Source organism: Sus scrofa, chromosome 11 (genome assembly GCF_054392235.1).
Source record: "Sus scrofa isolate SSC_HxYL_T2T_F1_AM1 chromosome 11, Sscrofa_HxYL_maternal_Yorkshire_Landrace_v2.0, whole genome shotgun sequence".
NCBI lineage: Eukaryota > Metazoa > Chordata > Mammalia > Artiodactyla > Suidae > Sus > Sus scrofa.
The window spans coordinates 18,709,177-18,731,955 of record NC_139393.1 but is presented as its reverse complement, the minus strand read 5'-3'; the positions used below and the strand labels follow the sequence as shown (position 1 = coordinate 18,731,955).

At 45.3% G+C, this 22,779-nt stretch overlaps 1 protein-coding gene across 50 annotated transcripts in view; it reads right to left on the bottom strand.

Annotated features, from left to right (window-relative positions):
• Positions 1 to 22,779, bottom strand: part of RCBTB1 (RCC1 and BTB domain containing protein 1) — an 83,140-nt gene that overhangs the window by 26,013 nt on the left and 34,348 nt on the right. For 9 of the 50 annotated variants that reach the window (XR_014819374.1, XR_014819376.1, XR_014819379.1 and 6 more), the window contains 7 exons: positions 20,474 to 20,643; positions 19,952 to 20,102; positions 9,179 to 9,345; positions 6,254 to 6,412; positions 3,341 to 3,448; positions 2,545 to 2,687; positions 1,323 to 1,513 (listed from right to left, as the gene is read on the bottom strand). Coding sequence is in view for 35 of the 50 variants with exons in the window: in XM_084981660.1 (XP_084837786.1) it covers positions 1,323 to 1,513; positions 2,545 to 2,687; positions 3,341 to 3,448; positions 6,254 to 6,412; positions 9,179 to 9,345; positions 19,952 to 20,102; positions 20,474 to 20,599 (1,045 nt within the window). In the remaining 15 variants the exon portion in view is untranslated. Of the gene's footprint in view, positions 1 to 1,322; positions 1,514 to 2,544; positions 2,688 to 3,340; positions 3,449 to 6,253; positions 7,187 to 9,178; positions 9,346 to 19,951; positions 20,103 to 20,473; positions 20,644 to 20,888; positions 20,996 to 22,779 lie in introns of those variants that run through there. The other 41 variants (XR_014819375.1, XR_014819377.1, XR_014819381.1 and 38 more) reach the window with 12 other exon arrangements.

Here is a 22,779-nt window from a genome sequence, read left to right as displayed (position 1 = left end):
GACCTACTGAATAGAACAGGGAACTCTAGCCAGTATTCTATAATAACCTATAAGGGAAAAGAAGCTGAAAAAGAATGGAGATACATATATATATATCTGAATCACTTTGCTGTACACATGAAACTAACACAGCATTGTAAATTAATTATACTTCAATTTAAAAAAAAAACTCATTTTTGGTTCCTATTTTATTGTGTAATAAATTTAGTATAACGAAAGCATTTAACAACAGGTTCCTGGAGTTCCTTGTGGCAAAGAAGGTTAAAGATCTGGCATTGTCTCTGCAGTGGCTCTGGTTGCTGCCATGGCACGGGTTTGATCCCTGGCCCAGAAATCTGTACAGCCCCTGCACATGGTCAAAAAAAAATAAAAACAGGTTCCCCACGTCAAACAATTATTTATACATGAATGTTCACAACAGCACTATTCACGACAGTCAAAAGGTGAAAACCATCCAAATGTACATCAACAAACAAATGGATCAACAAAATGTGACCTATACATACAATGGAACGCTATTTAGCCACAAAAAGGGAAGAAGTACTGATACATTCTACAGCCTGGAGAGGTCTCAGAAGCATTGAGTAAAAGAGGCCAGACACAAAAGGCTGCACACTGTATGATGACACATGAAATACCCAGAATAGGTAAATCCAGAGAAACAAAAACCAAACTGGCTGGAGGAAAGGGAGAATGAGGAGAGACTGCTTACTAGGTTCAGGGTTTTCTGTTCGGGTGATGGAAATGTTTTAAAACTTGATGTGAGAATTCCCGTCGTGGCGCAGTGGTTAACGAAACTGACAAGGAACCAATGAGGTTGCGGGTTTGATTCCTGGCCTTGCTCAGTGGGTTAACGATCCGGCGTTGCCGTGACTGTGGTGTAGGTCGCAGACGCGGCTCGGATCCCGCGTTGCTGTGGCTCTGGCGTAGGCCGGTGGCTACAGCTCCGATTCGACCCCTAGCCTGGGAACCTCTATATGCCGCGGGAGCGGCCCAAGAAATTGCAAAAAGACAAAAATAAAAAAAAAAAAATAAAACTTGATGTGAGTGTACGAAAGGCCTCTGAATTGTACACTTTAAAATGGTTCATTTTATGTATGTGAATTTCACCTCAATTAAAATGAAAGCCCTTAAAGGAAGAAAACAAGAAATCCATATAACGTTTCATGATATTTTAGTAAACTGTATGATGCAAATATAATTTGGGGAGTGGTATTAAAGCTAACGGAGGATAACACACTCTGAACCTAAGAGCCCACAGCCAGCAAGGAGGCAGCATCACTGGTCAGCCTAGAGTAGGACGCATCCCTGAGCTTTCTTACCCACAGACAGGAGGCGCCACGTGACGGCGGGGGTGGCAAAGCAGGCGAACACATCGTCGGTGGAGGAGAAGTGGGTGAGGTGGGGCAGGGTCACCGACTGGCCCCGGCACTGGCCCCACATGTACACGTGGCCTCCCTGCGTCTTGGCAGCTGACGTGTGGGCAGAGTGGCAGGCTGCAATCTCTACTACCCTGAAAAGTTTTAAGAAAAATGCACATCACTTCTGCTTCGTGGAAGCCCAAGCATATAGGCAAAGTTCACGCTCAGGACACCTCAAAAAGCCCAAGATCCAGAGACATGAGCTGCCAAGTCCCAAAGGCAATACTGACAAAACCCAAAGACTGGAGGAAGAGAACGTTTCTCCCTTTCTGGCTGCCTGGCTTCTCATCCCACTCTCACTCTGAGTTGGAATGAATAATACACACTTTTGAGGAAAACTTGGAAAAGAGAACTCGCAACCAAAACAAATGAGGAAAGTAGACACCAAAAAAAACTGTCTTGACAGTTTTGGGGGCTTCAACAACAGCAAAAAAAAAAAAAAAAAATCATCATAATCATAATGTCTTCAATATACCATTTTCCTACAAATACCACTTTCTCTCTCACTCCTACCAGTGCTCAGAACCCTCCTTAGACTAACAAGCCCCGGGCTAGGGGTCACGGACTCTGAATGTCCCAACCCAAATGGACACGAGCCAATCTTGCCCGGTTTCTCAGTGTGCTTCTTCAGCAGGTCCCGGAACCAGAAGTCAACATTCTACAACTTAGTGGCTAAGAACTCACGGTTTGGCTGAACAAACATTAAGCCTCTATTCCGGTAACACACATTAAATCAAATCAATATTTAAACAGATAATGTCCTTTCAAGGACAGGTTTTATTTATTTAGAAGCTGTTTTTGTTGGCTCAAAGGCACAAAGTCTGCACTACGCTGTGAATCTCCACATGGTGACAGACCCTATTTTATTTCGCTGCGAAACAGGCAACAAGAAAGAAGTCTGCAGGAATTACATGAAGACCCATTAATGCCTGTCAGTCACAGGAGGTTATTTGAGAAAGATGAGTGAGAATCCCGTCAACTTCACCCTCACTGGTACAAGACTCTGTGGTCCGAAAATAAGAATGTTCATACACAGACAGTCACGAAGCCAACCCCCCCAGCTCCAGCACAGTCCCAAGTCCCAGGGCTCACACAATCCCAACACGTGGTACTGCCAAGTTACCTTTCTTTCTCCACCATGATGTGTGCTGGGCTTAGCAGGTTATTTTTATTGCCAGTTCCCAGCTGCCCGTACGTGTTAGCTCCCCAGGCATAGAGCAAGCCCTCATCGGTTAGTGCTAGCGTGTGTGCATAGCCGCAGACAATCTGCAAGTAAATGTACACGGTTACCATCCACAGGAGAACGGGAGGGCGGGGAAACATCTACTCAAGGCTTATGGCCCGCTTCCGCAGAATGCCAATTCAGCGTCAGGTGTGGACTGACATTCTCTGGAACATTAAAAAAAGCATTAGAGGAGTTCCCGTCGTGGCACAGTGGTTAACGAATCCGACTAGGAACCATGAGGTTGCGGGTTCGATCCCTGGCCTTGCTCGGTGGGTTAAGGATCCTGCACTGCCGTGAGCTGTGGTATAGGTCACAGATGCGGCTCGGATCTGGAGTTGCTGTGGTTGTGGTGTAGGCCGGCGACTATAGCTCGGATTCAGCCCCTAGCCCGGGAACCTCCATATGCCATTGGTGCGGCCCTAAAAAGACAAAAGGAAAAAAAAAAAAAAAAAGGTGAGACAACTGGATTTTTCCATTAGCTCTTTTTTTTTATATACGTATCAAGACCAATGTGCCAGCACCATGGTCTTGCTTCTCATCACAGAAATTTAAGGAGGATATAACACTCTGTGTGGTGGTGAAGGTACAGGGTACTGCCCGAAAAGACTTAATAAAGAGTAAATCTCCAATATTCCGCCAAGTCAGAGCCAGGAAGACGGAGGGGGGCCTGCAGCTCCGCGTCTGCCACACATACCTGGTTCACACACACGCTGTGCAAAGCGGCCACTCTCACGGGGGTCAGCTGATTGCCATTGTTTCCCAAGCCTAGCTGACCATTGCCGTTGTAGCCCCAGCCATAGACCTCGGAGAGAGAAAGGGAGAGAACGGGCCCTTTAAAACGGCTGTTAAGACGGAAGACGTGAAAACGCAGTCCATCCGGACTAGGAGCTTTTTCACCTCCAGCACTCGTGGGCTACTGAGTGTGATCCCACAACCATGGCCAAACAGATGTCTTAAGGGGGGATGACAGAATTTGGACGTTTCTAGTCCATAACTTACTGGCTGCATAGCCCTGGGCAAGTCATTAATTCTAGTTTTATACATGAGGAAGCTGAGGCTCATTAACAATGATTAAGCACCTACTGTATTTCAGGATATTGTGAAAAGTACTTGGAATGAGTCTTTCCAAACGCTTTAGCAGGGGAAATGGTACCTGCAATTTTTTCACAGCCTGGTAGCCTGTGCTATAACAGATATAATCAAGACATAGCATATGATAGGCAGACATCTAACTGGCAGACAGGAGAAAGGATTCAGCCATAGGAAGAAAGTTTAGGAAAGACTTTTGAGAAACTAGACATCTGAGCAGGGCTGAAGGGTGACTGAGGGTGAAGGCGTTCCAGGGAGAGGGCACAGAATGTGCTGGAAGCAGTTTCCGGAAACAGGCCTGGCTGGACGCACGTGGGGGGTGGTCAGGGAAAGGACAGCAGGAAAGCTAAGGGCTAGGAGGTAAAACGCCGGCACACAGACAGGAACACAGACTGCCTCTATGGATCTTCTGCTGAAATACTCCAAAACAGAGATTAATGACTAAGCCTGCATTTTGGAAAGATCACACCAGCAGCAACCTGAAGGCTGCCTGGCGTGTGTAGGACCAGAGGCAGGAAGCCCACTCAGTATAAAAATTTGTCTCCCATCAGCAAACAGGTAAGTTCTGAGGAGGGTCCAAATGAAGGCAGCGACAGCGGGACCACAAGAGAGGGAACAGAGGCAAGAGGTTAAAGGAGGAGACATCAGCGAATGTGGTGACCCCGCAGACACCTGCTGCGAGGTGGTCACTAGACACAGGTTTGCACTACGGTGAGTGCTCAAGGTTTAGCACAGCCTGCGTGGGACAGGGCTGAAGTACTGGCCCGGAACAGACAAAAGGCCTGGCTCCGAGTGGTAACACGCCCCACGGCAATGCAGGGCTCTTCACGGCAACGGGACAGAGGGGAAAGTGGGGCCCTAGAGTTTAGGGTACTAACAGGAGATGGTTAAAAGCATTTTCAAAATCAGAAGTGTAAGAGGTCTGAACTTCCTGGTGAGGGATTTGGGAATAGTTATCAAAAACTGTACTGGCATACTCCCTGACCCGGAAATACTATTTCTGGAAAATTATTCTATAGAAATACTTGCACAAGAGTGTACAAAGATATCCACACACACAGGGTAACAGAGGGAATCAGTGCAACTATGTTTCTAACAGCGAAAAATAAAAAACTGAAATGTCTATCAGGAGAGCTCTGGATGTGGGTCATTTACATAAGGAAAACCAACACTACACAACCGTTATAATGGGGAGCAGCTATAATGGTCTAAGGATGGATTCCAGTAAAACAAGTATGTTGTCAAGCAGGAGAGCTGCAGACCAGCAGAGAAAAGCAGTAGGCATAATAATCCCATTACTTAAAAAAGGTAATTATACTCACCCATATAAAAAACTGTATATAGAAAAAAGTCCAAAAGAATATACATCAAACCATTAACAAAACTGAGGGAAAAGTTTTTGTTTTTTTTTTTTGCTTTTTAGGGCCACACCTGTGGCATACAGAAACTCCCAGGTTAGGGGTCGAATCAGAGCTACAGCTGCCGGCCTACACCACAGCTCATGGCCACAGCCCCTAACCCACTGAGCAAGGCCAGGGATGGAACCCGCATCCTCCTGGATACTAGTCGGATTCGTTTCTGCTGAGCCATGATGGGAACGCCTTCGCTTTTTACTTTGTATGTTTCATCTGTCTCCCTTTGTTAAAACAATCATATAATAATGATTTTAGAACTGAATTTATTAAAAAAAATAAAGAAGTGGAAAATGCTGGAAGGATGCTTGATGATTATCCCAAGGAAGTCTGATGTCATCCAGCATGATATCAGGAATGATTTAAAGGTAAGTTAAAAAAGGAGATTCTGTGTGGCTCAGCAGGTTAAGAACACAACTAGCATCCATGAGGATGCAGGTTCGATTCCTGGTCTCGATCAATGGGTTAAGGAGACAGTGTAGCCATGAGTTGTGGTGTAGGTCACAGATGCAGCTCGGATCCAGCATGGCTGTGGCTGTGGTGTAGGCCGGCAGCTGCAGTTCTGATATGACCCCCAGACTGAGAACTTCCATATGCCGTGGGTGCAGCCCTAAAAAGAAAAAGGAAAAAAAAAAGTAGGTTAAAATATCTGAGCATTCAGTAAACTCTAAAGCACCCTAGCATCCAATGCAGGACAGCACACGCCTGTGTCTAAGGAAGGACCTGTGAATAACTCTGTGCACTGAGATACACATCCGTGTCCATTTAGGTATAAAGTCACCACCACAATAATTGTATACATATAACCATCAACTTACAGCATCAAATTCTTTTGTCTTTTATGTGAACAAAATCTATAAAAGCATTAAGCTATTTGGATCAGGTAAAAAGCACATTAGAATCTTTATTTGCAGATAAACCTTGGAATTTAAAAATTCCTACTGAAGCGCAAACATCTGGTTACTCCTCAGTCAGTAACCAGCTGATCACCATGGAGCTATCAGAACAGAGCAGTCCTCCTTCCAGGATCTAACACACCCACTTCATGAAGAAACGGACCTGTCACTGAAAGAAGTGGGAAGGACTGGGCTTGCAGAGCTGCTCACCTCACCGTTGTCCAGAACAGCCATGGACGAGGTCTGACCGCAGGCAATGCTAACCACCCTCTTAATATGTAAACAGTTGGTAACTTTCCGAGGAGTTGGCTGATTTGCTGTGGATCCTGATCCCACCTGGCCGCAGTTGTTATAGCCCCAAGCGAACACCTCAACAGTAGAAGGGGAAAGAAAAAGAACGAGGAGTTAGGGTGAAAATTCTACCTCTCACATACAGTAATAATCACAGAACAAAAATAAAGCCGCGTACCAAGTGCTCAGAATGCGCTGAACGGCTCTACGCACTTTACTGTGGTAACCTACTCAATCCTCACAGTAATCCTGTGAGGTGACCCTGGGGTTCACGCCACTGCCATACATGCAAATGGAAACACAGAGGGGTTGGGTGACTTGCCTGGGGTTCCACAGCTAGGGAGTGGAACTGACCACGAATCTGAACCCAGCAGTCAGGCAGTGCTCTTAACGACGAGGCTATACCACCTCTGTAATTACGGCAGCTATGTGTGTTTCTAAATCTGGCATCAAACAGGAAATGGGGCATATACCACATACCTATCAGTGATATGAAGAATCTGCCTAGCTCCCGGGGCACCAATAGTCGCTTTATTTTTTTCATGGAAACCTTTCAAAACCATACTATGCTTCGCCCCATCTCGCTCATCACCAACACGAGGCATTACATAACCTGCCGTGATGACTCAGGACCATCACGACTGGAAGTATCCCTCAGAGTTCCACGTCACAGCTCAGCTGCCCCCAAGTACTGAGGAGACGCTCATCCCTCCAGGAATACCACCAGCTTGTTGGGCCATCCTTCATTACGTTTTCTGAGTTTTCATTTGCTGTCTGTCGGCTCCAAGCAGCTCCCTCCTCAGCTGTAGCCTCCTTACTTTTGTGACCTGCCAGAACCTGCACACCAGATTTCTAAGGGAAAGAGACACCAACAGATCTCTAAGCTACGTTAAAACCTGGTAACAAACGGAGTTCCTGTCCTGGCTCAGTGGTTAACAAATCCAACTAGGAACCAGGAGGTTGGGGGTTCGAGCCCTGGCCTTGCTCAGTGGGTTGAGGATCCAGCGTTGCCGTGAGCTGTGGTGTGGGTTGCAGACGCGGCTCGGATCCCGTGTTGCTGTGGCTGTGGTGTAGGCCGGCGGCTACAGCTCTGATTAGACCCCTAACCTGGGAAGCTCCATATGCCGTGGGAGTGGCCCAAGAAATGGAAAAAAGACAAAACAAACAAACAAACAAAAGATGAAGAACAAAGTGAAACATCCGTTCAACTTAAATACCAAGGAAGCCTATCAAACTTGATCGGAGAAGAATTAGGTGAGGGGGCTGCTGGCGGCAGAAGAGACAACTTCCTCCAACACCAGGAGACTAAGGACCCTCCCACCCCCTCACGTGCCTGCAGGAAGCGGTCCTCACACAACACACAACCTGAGTTCCTACTTCCGCGATTCTGCTTCCTCAGCATCTTCTGTCTACGGCCACGTGTCTGTGGCTGCCAAGGCAACAACTGTAAACCCATAGCTGATGTCTTACAAAGATATGCCACATAAGTGCGTTTCACAGGCACAGAAGAAATAACCTTCCTACAAGAGGATTTATAGGAATAGCTAGTGTAATAATGCAAATCTTTACCATAATTATCCAAAGTAGCATATGCTTAGGGTTAAAATAACCCAAGAATCCAGGCTGTACAAATTAGCAACAAATTTCAACAATCATTCTGCACTTCTTTAAAATAGCCCAAGTCCCTTTCCAATGCAGCCACCTTTTACTTGAAAAACAGAGACTGTGGTTCCACAAACCAAGAAGCAGACTAGGAACAGTGGCTCCCAGGCCCTGAGGCCTGTAGGTGAGGCCTGCCTCCAGCACATTCCAGCCGAGAAAACTTGATCTCCCCGAGCTGCTTTGGTTCCTTCATCCACAACCTGCCCTACTCAGGAAAATCACTATAACACCAGTGGATGACTTTAAACAGGGAACAACGTGATCTGATTTGTGTTTCGGAGGTCACAGGGGGCAGAGAAGTAATACTGCATTGGTAGACTGATTAAAAAGCTATGGAGGGAGTGCCCATCATGGCTCAGCGGAAACTAGTATCCGCAAGAACTCGGGCTCAATCCCTGGCCTCGCTCAGTGGATCAAGGATCTGGTGTTGCCATGAGCGGTGGTGGTAGGTTGAAGACATGGCTGTGGTACAGGCTGGCAGCTGCGGCTCTGATTCAACCTCTAGCCTGGGAACTTCCATAGGCCAAGGGTACAACCCTTAAAAGCAGACAAACAAACAAAAAAGGAATTAACTCTGTCTTCAAAAGAGTGATCCTGATCACACAATGTAGGTTGTGGTAGAAAAAGAGTTCATTCTCATGATGTTTTTAAGCCACACACACACAGGACTGTGATGTTCACACCATATCCGAGTACAGATACAGTCACTTTTAAAAAGCAAGGCACTTGCACAATGGACAAAAGGTAGAAACAACCCAAATAGTGTTTATTCAACAAATAAACAATGAAATATTAATCATCACAAGGGAATGAAATTCTGACACACGTTACCACACAGATGAACCTTGAGGATGTAATGCTAAGTGAAATAAGACAGTCACAATGGACATATATGAGGGACCTAGAAGAGTCAAATTCATAGAGACAGAGAAGAGGAAGAGTGGCTGTCAGGGGCGGGGGTGGGGTGGGTGGAGAGAAAGTAGAAAGTTAATGTTTACTGGGTACAGAGTTCTAGTGTCGCAAGATGAGAGAGGTCTGCGCGTGGATGGTGGCGATGGGCGCACACCAATGAAAATGTACTTAATATCACTGAACTGCACAATTAAAAACAGTTTAAGATGGTGAATTTTATGTGTATTCCACCACAATTTAAAAATAAAGAATAAAATCAGGGGCACTTACCTCTCCATCAGCTGCCAGAGCCATTGAATGATGTGAGCCACAGGCTACTTCCACCACTTGCTTGATCAGGAGGTTGGTGCAGACCTGGATGGGAGCAATGCCTTGGTTGGTGGTCCCATTCCCGAGCTGGCTGTATCCATTGTGGCCCCAGGCATAAACAACGCCATCTATACGGGACGGCCACACACACAAAATGAGCTCCAAGAAGAAACAGCAACCCCTGTACTTTCCTCCCCAGACTTTGTACAACTCGTCTTCCACAACAATTTCTTTTTGTGATGTTGTCATTTACAAGAAACATGCGTCTGGTCATTCAGATTACAAAATATATTTCTCAAATACATTTGGTCTTTACGAGCAGCTCCCCAAACCCGTGGAATCTCCTAAGTGTTGAGAGGGATTAAAGTGTCTTTGGTTACATGAATGGGGTGACTTTTGGAAGCACCTAAGGATCGTCTGTTGCCAGGAGAACCAACCATGTGATCAGAGTGTTGGGGGGAAAGGGGCTGAAGGTCGCCCTTGCTGATGATTTAGCTGATTTCGACTATGTAATGAAGTCTCCATAAAAACCCAAGAGGACAGCTTTCTGGTCCCTTTTTTGGGAGTTTCCATTTCAGGCAACCAGAACACTCACACGTGCCACTGTGGCAGGCACCAAACTTCATGAGGACGGAAGCACCTTGATTTGGGCTGTTGATTCATATCCTTCAATACCCTTTTACAATAATCAGTAATCCAGTGAGTAAATGGATTTGTTTTTCTTTCTTTTTTTTTTTTTTGGCTTTTTAGGGCTGCACCCTCTGCATATGGAAGTTCCCAGGCTAGGGGTCGAAATGGGAGCTACAGCTGCTGGCCTACACCACAGCTCACGGCAATACCAGGTCCTTAACCCACTGAGTGAGGCCAGGGATTGAACCTGCAACCTCATGGTTCCTAGTCGGATTCATTTCCACTGCGCCACAACGGGAACTCCAAATGGATTTTCTTTAATTCTGTGAGCCATTCTAGCAAATTAATCAAACCCATGGAGAGGGTCGTAGGTTCCTCTGATATGTAGTGGGTTAAACCGAAGCACAGGTAATAACCTGGGCTTGTGACCAGCATCTGAAGTGGAGGGTGGTCTTGTGGGACTGAGCCCTTTACCTGTGGAATCTATCTCCTGGTGGACAGTATCAGAAGTTGAATTCCTGGATACCCTGCTGACATCTAAGAATTACTTCTTTACTTCTCGTTTGGGGAGGCCTACACACACACACACACACACACACACGCACTGGAACTGAGTCCCGAAACTATTTAATCAGAGTCAGAAATGGAATCTGCAAGAACAGCCCCAGCTTATGGCACAGGGTTTTTGAAGAGAAAAGATAAAAGGAAAAAAGAGGAATGAGGAAGCTTTGATCCCTGAATGATCCTAGTCACCACGGGATGAAAATGCAGCTGTGCTGTCATCAGTTACTAAAGGTAAAAGTTACCAGTGGAATCTAGAAATGACTTTTGAGGAGTTGGTTCAGAGGATATACAAGAAAATGCAAAATAATAAGAAGTATGCTAAACAGTTTTTCTGCTGCTTATTTTATATGTAAGAGTCAAAATGAAAATGACAGAAAGTGTTGAGTCGGGCCTCGATGCCGATTCAAGCTCAGATTTGGGTCAATTTGGGCCATTAGCCTCACAGCTGCCTAGAAAGGGACAAATCATGCAGGGGCAACAGGAAGTGACTCTAATACCTGGGGTTCACCAAGAAGGTAGCTGATACAGGGGAAGGGCAAAACCAAGAACCACCTGAAGGCAGGGGCGACAGTGCGAAGAACTGGCTCATCTGGAGGATAAGTATCATTAGCTTCCTGAGGAACCTTTCCTGATGGAGTAGGGTTGTGACCGTGACTCTGGTTCTGAAGGCAAGAGCATGTCTGGGCTGATGCAGGACCCACAGCGCTGTACTGAACAATCACAGCTGGCTCTGCAGGATCCAGACATACAGGAGGTTATTCTCAAGGAAGAAGCCAGGTTGGTGGATGTTTATGTTTATAAAGCATGTTTATCCTAACCCGGTTAGAGGGATTACCCAGCCCCACCTATAAACGCCAACCGAACCCACTGAGATGCTTCGTATGCAAGCCATGCGGGACTGGCATGATGACTGGGACATGATGAATATGCCCATTATCTGGGTTATGGTAAAGCTGTGACCCAGGGACCCCAGGTAACTTTACTGCTACAAAATCAAAGCAGTTGGAGAAGCCTTATCGAATCTGCTCCCTCAGTTTCCCCAGATGGGTCTTTCCATACTAAGAACATTCAAGTAATTATGAAAATGGAGAAAGACAAAGGGGGAGAATTAGGGGTCTCAACCCAGCAGAGTGCAAGTCTTCAAATGACTGTTAAAAAGTGGGATGAAAAAAATCACATGCTGATGGAGTTAACACCAAGGAGCGGCTGCAGCAGTACCAGAGAAGGGCAAACCAAGGGGCCCAAACGAGTCCTCCTATGTGTCCCAGCTTGGAAGGTGTTTATCTTTTTTTTTTTTTTTTTTTGTCTTTTTGCTATTTCTTTGTCTTTTTGTTGTTGTTGTTGCCATTTCTTGGGCCGCTCCCGTGGCATATGGAGGTTCCCAGGCTAGGGGTTGAATCGGAGCTGTAGCCACCAGCCTACGCCAGAGCCACAGCAACACGGGATCCGAGCCGCGTCTGCAACCTACACCACAGCTCACGGCAATGCCGGATCGTTAACCCACTGAGCAAGGGCAGGGACCGAACCCGCAACCTCATGGTTCCTAGTCGGATTCGTTAACCACTGCGCCACAACGGGAACTCCGGAAGGTGTTTAAAAAGCCACAAGGTAAAGATGAAGATGAGAACACTGCCCAGGGGCAATGGTAAGGAAGGTTAATCCAGATCAAGACTGACCTAGACGCTAGAGTCTTCTGACCTCACCCCGACCCAGGCACTCACCGGCACAAGGGGGGTAAAGCATTGCGGGAGGAGAGGACACTCTTCTGGGCCTCCCCAAGGCACTGTGATTTCAAAACCTGTTGAAGTCTTAACAGCTAAGGTTAGAATGGCAGGACACGGATGGGCAACAGTTGATGGGGTTCAAAAGTGTAAGTCTGCATGTACACTGGGGTTTGGGGACAGATTTTGTTCCACAGAGATGGGAGCTGGTCACACCTCTTTTACCTTAATGTACTACTGGGATGGATATTATGTCTGACTGAGGACTGCTTTCTCAACCTCAAATTGGAAAACAGAAGGCAGGTAAAGCTGCCCTCAGGCCGGCTTTAATTGGGCACTAGATGGGAACCAAGAGAACTGCCTGAACCGCAAAGGTGGTCAACTTGAAGCAACAGAGAACACCCGGTGGGCAAAAAAGAGCTCGCCACTGTAATGGTACACTGAGGCTGGAGCGCCGGTACCAGCGCACACACGGTGCACAACAGCTTCCTGCGACCTGGGGAAAGGCGATGGCTCGGGGGACTAACAGAAGACTATGGAGGCTTAAGCAAAGTTGTGCTGCCTGAAGTCGCAGCCGTTCCGAACAAGGCTTCAACCACGTGGAAGATGCAGCAGGCTAACGCAGGCTGGGACTCAGGGCCTGGCCTGGAACATGCTTTCTTCTCCATCTCGATCTCAGAAAAAAGCCTGCAGCAGCTTGCCTTCACGTGGGAAGGATCCCAGGCCGCCTTTTCTGTGCCATCACAGGGTTATCTGAACTCACAGGCTTACTATCATAACTTGGTCCAAAGGGATTTGGACCTGATACAAGTCTCAAGCGCAATCCTACACCATACTGATGACATTATGATAATGTCAGAAACTGAAGAGAGGGCTAGGACTGATCTGAATGCAGTGGTAACTCCCATGACCAACTGGGAGCTGGTTAATTAATCCCGCAAAGGTCTCAGGGCCTGCCCAAGCAGTAAAATTCTTGGGAATAACCTGCCGAAGCCATGCAGGTTATTCCAGCAGAAACCAAACTAAGCTGTTGCTCCCCACCCCTATGATCAAAGCAGCAGCAGCAGCTCAGCTTTTGGCTGGTTTATTTGGCGTTTGGAGAACCCATATTCCACATCTGGGAACAATGCTAGCTCCCATCTGTAAGATTACCTGAAAGAAAGCTTTATCTGAGTGGGGCCCTGAACAAGAGCAGGCCATGTTTGAATTAGCAGAGGGTGGCAGCTCTCCCAATGCATTTGGGGCCTTATGACCCGTGCACCTACCCCCCGCCCATATGATTTTGGGATGTCTGCCATGCGCATTCCACAACAGAAGTTTTGGTAAACCCATGAGGGCCTCCCAGCAGTGACCACTGGGAGCGGAAAATTCGCAGATGCTGCTTCTCGATAATACTCCATCTGAGACAATTAGGAGCCTGCTACTGGGCATTAACTGAGACTGCCTCAACGACTGAAGGATATAAAATAACCATGAAACCTGAGATATCCGCAATGTCCCGGGTGATGTGAGGAAAGCGCAGAAGGCGGTGCCCAGAAGAGTTCCGCAATGAAACAGAAGTGGTTTGCGCTGAGCGTGCTGCCGGGGGAGCGCAGGAAGGTGCCGCTGTATCGTGAGCAGGGAGCCTCTTTTACTCCAGGACTGACTTTTGCAGCTGGAAGTTGCTGGAACCCACTACCTTGTGCACATGCCCTGTGAAACTCTCACTGAACAACAAACAGCTCTTTGCTTTACAGACATAGTGCCAAGATGAAGAGACAATATCCTGGAAAGCTGCCACATTAAGACCAGTGGATGGCAAGACTGACTGGAGGGACAAGAAAAAAATGAGCTCAGCGGGCTGAATTGCAGGCTGTCTTCCTAGTGGTGAAGGAAGACTTGAGCAATGACAAAAGCCCCTACATGAGAGTCTTTACCGACTCCTGGGCTGTGCCAATGGCCGGGCCGTGAGGTCAGGTAGGCGGAAGCTGCATTGCTAAAAGGGTACCAGTGTGGGAATTCAAGGGGCGCATGTGTCAATGCCCATCACACAAACCCCCTTTCAGATTCGGAAGGTGACTGGAACCAGCAAGGGCACTGTGTAGTGTGCTCCCTTAAGGGGCCACCTGGGTCCATGAAAAGAGTGGACGGGGGTAGGGGGCAGAGGAGGGCTGCGGCAGTGCAGAGATTGGCTGAAGCCAGACATACTCCTCTGGTACCATGAAAGGCACAAAGTGCCAACAGGAGACGCAGGGACTGCAGAAGGCGACTGGGAAAATTCTCCTGGGGAAAGGCCCTACAGAGCTGGCAAGGGGACTAGCCGGGAACAACGCGGTAGCCTCAGAGGCAAGAGCTGGGTCCTAACAGGAGACACCCGTACTCTGGCATGAGCTTTGCCTTCCAGGTAGCAGAGGCAAGCGCTCAAAACACCATTAAAGGATTGGACAGAAAATAGTGTACATTTTTTTTTCTTTTTCTCAGACAAATCACTGATCAATTGCATGGGTAAAATAAAGACATTTTAATACTGTGTCTCAAAGACTTCTCTCCCCCCTCCTTCCTTGGGAAGTCATCAGACAATGTGTTTAGACGAAATGAGGTATAATCCAAGGAGGAAGATACAAGCCAAAAAACTAGGGGATCCACAAAGGGCAAAGCTGAAGGGACCTCCAAGGATGACGGTGAAATGAGGTTCTGGGCTGACAGCTGTGCAGTGGCCTAATGTGACCAGGCCAGGCCGAAGCAGGAGGACAGCGGGCTCCAGAGATGGCCTGATGCGCTGAGAAGTGATACTGAGTTACACAAGAGTGCAGGCATATGTTAACAACACATGTACAGAAAACTAAGACCAGGAAAACAAAGAGCTGTACAAGAAAGACGATGGCTCAGCTATAAATAACAACTACGGAGTTCTAGTAACGTGAACACTGTATAGTGATTTAACCACAATGGTGATATCACTATATCCACAGGATGGGGGAGGGAAGGTAGGAGAAAGGGAGTTCAGTTCTATCTGCCATTAAAAAGAGTAAAGGATAGTATCTAAAATTTCAAATTCAGAAATAGCAGTCTAAGCATGTTAGTTTAAAAATCTGATGGCATGCCCATCGTGGCTCAGCAGAAACGAATCTGACTAGTATCCATGAAAACGAAGGTTCGATCCCTGGCCTCGCTCAGTGGGTTAAGGATCCAGTGTTGCTGTGAGCTGTGGTGTAGGTTGCAGATGTGGCTTGGATCTGGTGTTGAGGGGCTACAGCTCTGATTCTACTCCTAGTCTGGGAACCTCTATATGCCACAAGTGCGGCCCTAAAAAGATAAAAAATAAACAAACAAAAGAAAAAAAAAAAAAAAACCCGAGTTTATAAACCAACTATAATGGAAACAATAAAAATCATTATTAAAAAATTTAAAAAAATAAAAATCTGAGATTAAATACCAGAAGAAACACCTCAAGGAGTTAAAAAGCAGTTCCTTCTGAAGAACAGTTTTTAACAATGAGGAGGGGTGTTTTTATTTTTTTATTTTTATTTTTTTGTCTTTTGTCCTTTTAGGGCCGCACCCGTGGAATATGGAGGTTCCCAGGCTAGGGGTCGAATCAAAGCTGTAGCTGCCAGCCTACACCACATCCACAGCAACGCAGGATCTGAGCTGCGTCTGGGACCTACACCACAGCTCATGGCAACTCCAGATCCTTAACCCACTGAGAAGGCCGGGGATCGAACCCGCAACCTCATGGTTCCCAGTCAGATTTGTTTCTGCTGCGCCACAATGGGAACTCCAAGGAGGGGTGTTTATAGATAAAAGCAATATGTTACGTGATGGTTTAAAGTGTTAAATTGCTTTTAAACTATTTGACATTTGTAATACATAGATAATACACTTAAATATATTATACATATTAAATATGGTACATGATGTACAGAGCATGTTTAATGTATGGTGTGTAAAATGTATTATAACAATCAAAACTGAATTAAAGACAAACTATTCTCACAAGAAAATCATTTACTTGTATATTTTATGCTTATTTGTATCTTAATTCTAACACGCATAGTTAAAACTATATGATCTGGACTCTGAAAATAATTTCAAAAGAAAAGTTATAGTTTTCAAAGTCACCATTTGGAAGAAAACCAAGAATTTGAAAAACTGCCTATAAAAGACAACACATCACCCATTCAGAACCTGGCCCTCATTTTTCACTTACATTATTTGAAGAGGAAGAATTACTGATTGTACTTTGTGCACTTGTACGTGTATTTTGTTTCCTTTAATACTTTTTGTGTGTGTGTGTGTGTGTGTGTGTGTGTCTTTTTAGGGCCACACCCGAGGCATATGGAGGCTCCCAGGCTAGGGGTCGAATCGGAGCTGTAGCTGCTGGTGTACACCAGAGCCACAGCAATGAAGGATCCAAGCCGCGTCTGCGACCTACACCACAGCTCACAGCAATGCGGTACCCTTAACCCACTGAGCAAGGCCAGGGATCGAACCTGCAACCTCATGGTTCCTACTCGGATTCGTTAACCACTGAGCCTCGATGGGAACTCCAATACATTTGTTTTTCAATGGCAGTAGTTTTAAATACGGAGTCTATCTCAACCCGTCAACCTTCACCTTCCTAGAGGATAATAAGGTTTCGGGGACAAAGAGGAAAGGTATTTAAATTTTTTCTGTATCTGTCAATGAATTTTACTTTCTGATTCTTCCCACATATATTTCCAGGACAGAATATATTATCTCTGCTCTACTGGGCCATATTTTTTTTTTGAGGTCAGAGTATTTATTAGTCATATGATTTTTATGGCTAAGACAGGCAAACCAAGAGTTACTTCAAAATACTGTGTCTAAATTTAAAGATATTAATTCATTTTCATCAGGAAGACAAGATCACATGCATATATCCTGCCACTTAAAGGATTCTAGCTGTATCTTAAAGCTTCAGATGATCTTAAGAGATCATTTTGCTGCATTCTCTGCCTTCTTTATTTTCCTTTTTGTTTAACTCTTTCCCTCAGTGTGCCTGTGTGGTTCTAGAAATTACAAGATGTTTTTGTTTACTTCGGAGTTTGTTTTTCCAAATTAATTTGATTCAACTTTAAAAATCTTTATCTGGGAGTTCCCGTCGTGGCGCAGTGGTTAACAAATCCGACTAGGAACCATGAGGTTGCGGGTTCGGTCCCTGCCCTTGCTCAGTGGGTTAACGATCCGGCGTTGCTGTGAGCTGTGGTGTAGGTTGCAGACGGGGCTCGGATCCCATGTTGCTGTGGCTCTGGCGTAGGCCAGTGGCTACAGCTCCGATTCGACTCCTAGCCTGGGAATCTCCACATGCTGCAGGAGCGGCCCAAAGAAATAGCAAAAAGACAAAAAAATTTAAAAAAAGAAAAATCTTTATCTGAAATATTCATAATAAGGGTATTATTATCACCTTTCTTTTTGTCTTTTTAGGGCTACACCCATGGCATATGGAAGTTTCCAGGCTAGGGGTTGAACCGGAGCTGCAGCCACCAGCCTACACCACAGCAACACAGGATCCAAGCAGTGTCTGCGACCTACACCACAGCTCATAGCAACACCAGATACTTAACCCACTGAGCGAGACCAGGGATCAGACCCGAGTCCTCATGGATACTAGTCGGGATTGTTACCACCAAACCATGACGGGAACTCCTATTTTAGTATTAACCAAAGGTACAGAGCACGTGCAGTTTATGAGGGGAAAGAAAAGGTCCATCTTATTAGAAAGTTAAAATGAAGACATCAGTGATATTAAACTTTTTTGTGCTGTTTGTTATTTTATTATAGAATTTGAATGTTTAGTATGATGGAGTTAAAGATGTTTGTTAATACATGTCAGAGAGGGTGTGGAAAAAAGGGAACCCTCTTATGCTATTGGTGGGAATGTGAACTGGTGCAGCCACTATGGAAAACTGTGTGGAGGTCTCTCAAAAAATTAAAAATAAAACTACCATATGATCCAGCAATCCCACTCTTGGGCATCTATCCAAACAAAAGTGTAAATTCGAAAAGATACATGCACCCCCATGTTCACAGCAGCACTATTCACAACAGCCAAGACAAGGGAGCAACTTAAGAGTCCATCATCAGACAAATGGATAAAGAAGACATTGTATATATACGTGTGTGTGTGTGTGTGTGTGTGTGATATTACTGGGCCATCAAAGAAAACGAAATAATGCCATTTGCAGCAACATGGATGGACCTAGAGATTATCAAGCAAAGTCAGTCAGAAGGACAAAACCATGTGATATCACTTGTGTGTGGAATCTAAAATACAACGCGAATCAACGTATCTATGAAACAAAAACAGACTCAGATACAGAGAACAGACCTGTGGTTGCCACGGGGGAGAGGAGGTAGCGGAGGGAAGGATTGGGAGTTTGGGATTAGCAGAGGCAAATGAGGATACATATGACAGATAAACAATAAGGTCTTACTGCAGAGCACAAGAAGCTATATTCAATATTCTGTCATAAACCATAATGAAAAAGAATATATATATATGTATAACAGAGTCACTCTGCTGTTCAGCAAAAATTAACACATTATAAATCAATTACACTTCAGTACAATTTCTTTAAGTTACTAATAAGAAAACAACAAAAAAGATATTTGTGAAATGCCTTATTCCTTGTTAAGAGCCTATAACATAGAATTTACTGAGACACAGAGATTTAAATCATTTTTCATTCTAATACAATATTTTCTGATGGAAACTAACAGTGAAGTAAGTGAACTGTCTTTTATATTCTTCTTGAGGAAAATCTGGAAAAAACACAATTTTAATAAATAAAAGTTCTGAAATATGAAATATAAAAAAAGTTTTTGTCAATCAGTAGGAAAAGATGGAAGGGCTAAGTCATGGTTTGAAATAAAAATACCAATTAATAATATGACAGACTGTTTTCCCCAGTTGGCCACAACAGAATCTCCCAGCTCACATCCTCTGCAGTACAACTGCTCAGGGGAGCCCTTCCTAATTTTTGACCCGTAACATCATGAGAAAATAAAATGGTAAAAAAAAAAAAAAAAAAAGAATCTGAATATCTGAACCAAGAATATGTTTCAGTGTGTTTGCCCTAAAAAAAAACCACTTCAGTATTTTACAGTCAGAAATCAATGCCTTCTGAAAATTAATACATGTTAGGAAAAACATTAAATCATTAGGTCACAATGGATGACAAGCAGAACCAGTCAGTAAAGAAGCAACTGCTTGAAAGAGCCCATGTGATGCCAGAGGGCGTGATTACACAACGAGGAAGCGAGATAATCACCTCATTCTGCTCCACACCAGTTACACCCTCACGAGACCGTCAGGCTCAGATCGGGATCTTGAGAAAGATCCAGAGCACTCGGAGTGGATGTAGACGTCAAAGGCAATTAGAAAGCGCAAAGCTAGAACCACGGTAACATCCAAGGAAGCTGTGATTCCCCAGTCTAGAAAGAGAATGGCAGAGAAGCAACCGCTCCCACGCACACCCTACAGTTTACCCAGCGAAGGGCTAGAGGCAGAGCAAGAACTAAATGTGCCTAAAACGAAGGGAAGAGGCTGGGTTCTCCATGAGACTCTCAGAGGCTTCTGGGCGCCCCGTGCAGTGATCTCGGGAGGCAGAGAGGCAAAGGAGAGGCAGGTTCCTTCCCCGAGGCACCCACAGGAATGCCAGGGAACAAACTGAGATTTCTTGAATTCGAGACGCAGAAATGACACAAAGAAAGGAAAACAAGTATGGCCTGTGGTGTTTGGTTTGGTTTGGTTTTTCGAGCTTATAATTAACTGCACAACTTCCCACCAACTGAGAAGCTGGACTTATTTCCACTTTACCTTCAGTGCTGAGGAGAACGTGGGGTCCACTCCCATAACTAAGGCTCTTAATCTTCTTTCCACACAAGGCTTCCAGCTTTTTGGGTACCAGAGTACTCTGGTTATCTCCAGTGCCTAGACAGTTACTGTAGTTCAGTCCAAATACAAAGACCTGGGAAACAAATAGCTCTGTCTCAGTCACTTGGCCTAAAATGACACAAGGGCGCTCTTCTCCACTGGAAAATAACACACTTAAGCTCAGTTTGACAGCTCAGTAGGTAGGAGAGACTGATGTGGTGGTTAAGAAAAATTCAACCTCTGCTGACATCACTGAAGCTTTAGAATATTTGTCTATACCATGAAACTCAAAGAGTAGTAGGGATGCGGGCTTTTAAATCAAGACACTAAAAGAAAAGACAAACTGTAAGAAAGACATTACCCTCTTGGATTTCAGGTTCCCTTTATGCCCCCACTTTTTCTCAGTCTTCAAATTGCATTTAAAGCCCAACCCCAAAATAGGCCCCAGTTTGGAGAGATGCTTACCTCATCGTTGTCCGTAACGTACAGGGCTTCGTTGGCTGAGGTGCCAAAGACACAAGCTTTCCGAATAGATGCAATTTCTTGCGGGGAGAGCAGAGTGAAGATGGGCCACTTCCCTACATCCACCATGACTCTGGCTTCAAGGAATTCCTATAAATAGGCCGACATCTCTGCTGCAACAAACACAAAGGATTCCAAAAAAAAAAAAAAAAAAAAAAAAAAAAATTTAACCACGAAACCAACTTTAAAAAAAGACAATGTTAATCAACAGAAACAAACACTAATTCCAGAAAAAAACACCCGCTTTTGGTTAAATGCATTGCTCTCGCCCCAGCAACCTGTCCAGGCCTTCCTCCACCTTCAAACCTTCGCCTTTTCCTGTCATGGGAGGAACCACCTGTCTGTCTTGCCCACTTACATGTCAGGGCTTATCTGCCACGTGCATGCTTATATGAAACCCAGCAGCAGATAATGGAGAGAAGACACGCCAACTTGATGCAACCAAGGTCTCGTCAAGTATTTTTCCCTTCAGGGTAGGGAGATGAAGTTAAAGGTTACAATACTCATTTGTCTAAGAGAGTTAATTCTCAACTGCGGCGGGGAGAGTGGGGGAGAGAGTGTGGTATGAACATCAGAAGCATGAGCTCTGTCTCCACGCTCCCCTCCCACCACACCTAGGATGCCCTGAAAGCCCCATCCCTTGTAGAAAATCACTGCCACATGGAGCCACTGTTTAATGACAGAAATGAGACATCGCTCAGAGAGCCTAGAGTGGCAAAAGTATTAAGAAGCAGTAGCATAAATAAAAAATGATACAGAACTTATTTATAAAACAGAAACAAACTCACAGATTTCTAAATCGAACTTAGGTTTACCACAGGAGAATCCCTGGAGAGGGAGGGATAAATGAGGAGGATGGGGACAGCATACACACACCATCTGATAGCGTATATAAGATAGATAACAAGGATCCTGTACAGCCCAGGGCAATCTACTCAGTAGTTGATAATACCCTACATGGAGAAAAGAATGGATACATGCATACGTATATACAGAATAAACGTACATACAGATATATGTATACGTATATACAGTCACTTTGCTGGGCACCTGAAACGAATGCAACACTGTATGTCAACTATACCCTCAGAAAATTAACACCACCAACAAAAGCAGTAGCCTAAGATTTACTGGATGAAACCATAAAAGAAAGTATCATATTCTGGTCCTAACTTACACGACTGCATTTTCTACACATATGCAGACATTTCATTTCACACTGAGAAATTATACGAACAAGGGGGAGACAATTCGCCCTCGTCCTGGTGTCAGAACTGACGACCAGAGTCTTCCTACAAGCAGCAATTACTATAAAGAGCACCCTAGGAAAAGGTAGAGATATGCACGCATTTCTGTAACACTAAATTTGAACTATTTAAGGAATTGTACACAAGGAGTCCTGGTATGGCCCCAATTCCTGAAAAGTTAAAAAGCATCTCTAGGAATACCAGGAGGCCGCCCAAAGGAGGAAACCTATTGTGCTAAGTGCGTTCCCACTCTGGCTCTCACCTGTGGAAACTGAAATAGAACCAAACAGTTGCTAAGTACAACCAGGGTCGCCTCATGAGGTACAGAACTTCAGTTCCTTCCTACTTACCCTCTTTTCAGACCTCTAAAAATAGCCAAGCGAGCCCAGGTCTTTCTGGCCCCAGCACCTCTGATAGCACCTCCAGAGGGAGCCCTGGGCTTACTTAGCCAGGGCCTCAGTTTCCACCACCCAGGGAGCTTCTCCCCATCAGCACCAGCCTGGATGACAAGATCAGATGCCTACATGCCCCAAGGATCGCAGCACCTATACCATGAGCGTTAACACCCCCAGGCTGGTCCCAATCACTGCACAGCCAGACTCCTGAACGAATTATCTGAATGTTCTGAAAAGTGGGCATGAGTGTGCGAGGATGTGTGTGTGTTCATGGGAACAGGTAAAGGATTTGGGGGAGGGTAAAAACTAATACAAGAACATGTTAAAAATTTTTGTTTCAAATAGTACAGAAGGATGTAAGTCAGTCTTCCTCCCGCCCCCCGCCCCCTTTCCTCAAAGTCAACCACGGCCACAGTTGTTTGTAATTCCTTCCAGAGACTGCAGACCCACAGCACCGTACGTCTGAGTGTGTGGAAGCTCTTTCTCCTACTTAACAGTACATCTTTGAAATCATTCTGGACATTCCCTGGTGGCTCAGCGGGTTAAGGGATGCGACACTGGATGCAGCTGCAGTGCAGATTGCAGCGGCTGCACAGGTTCAAGCCCT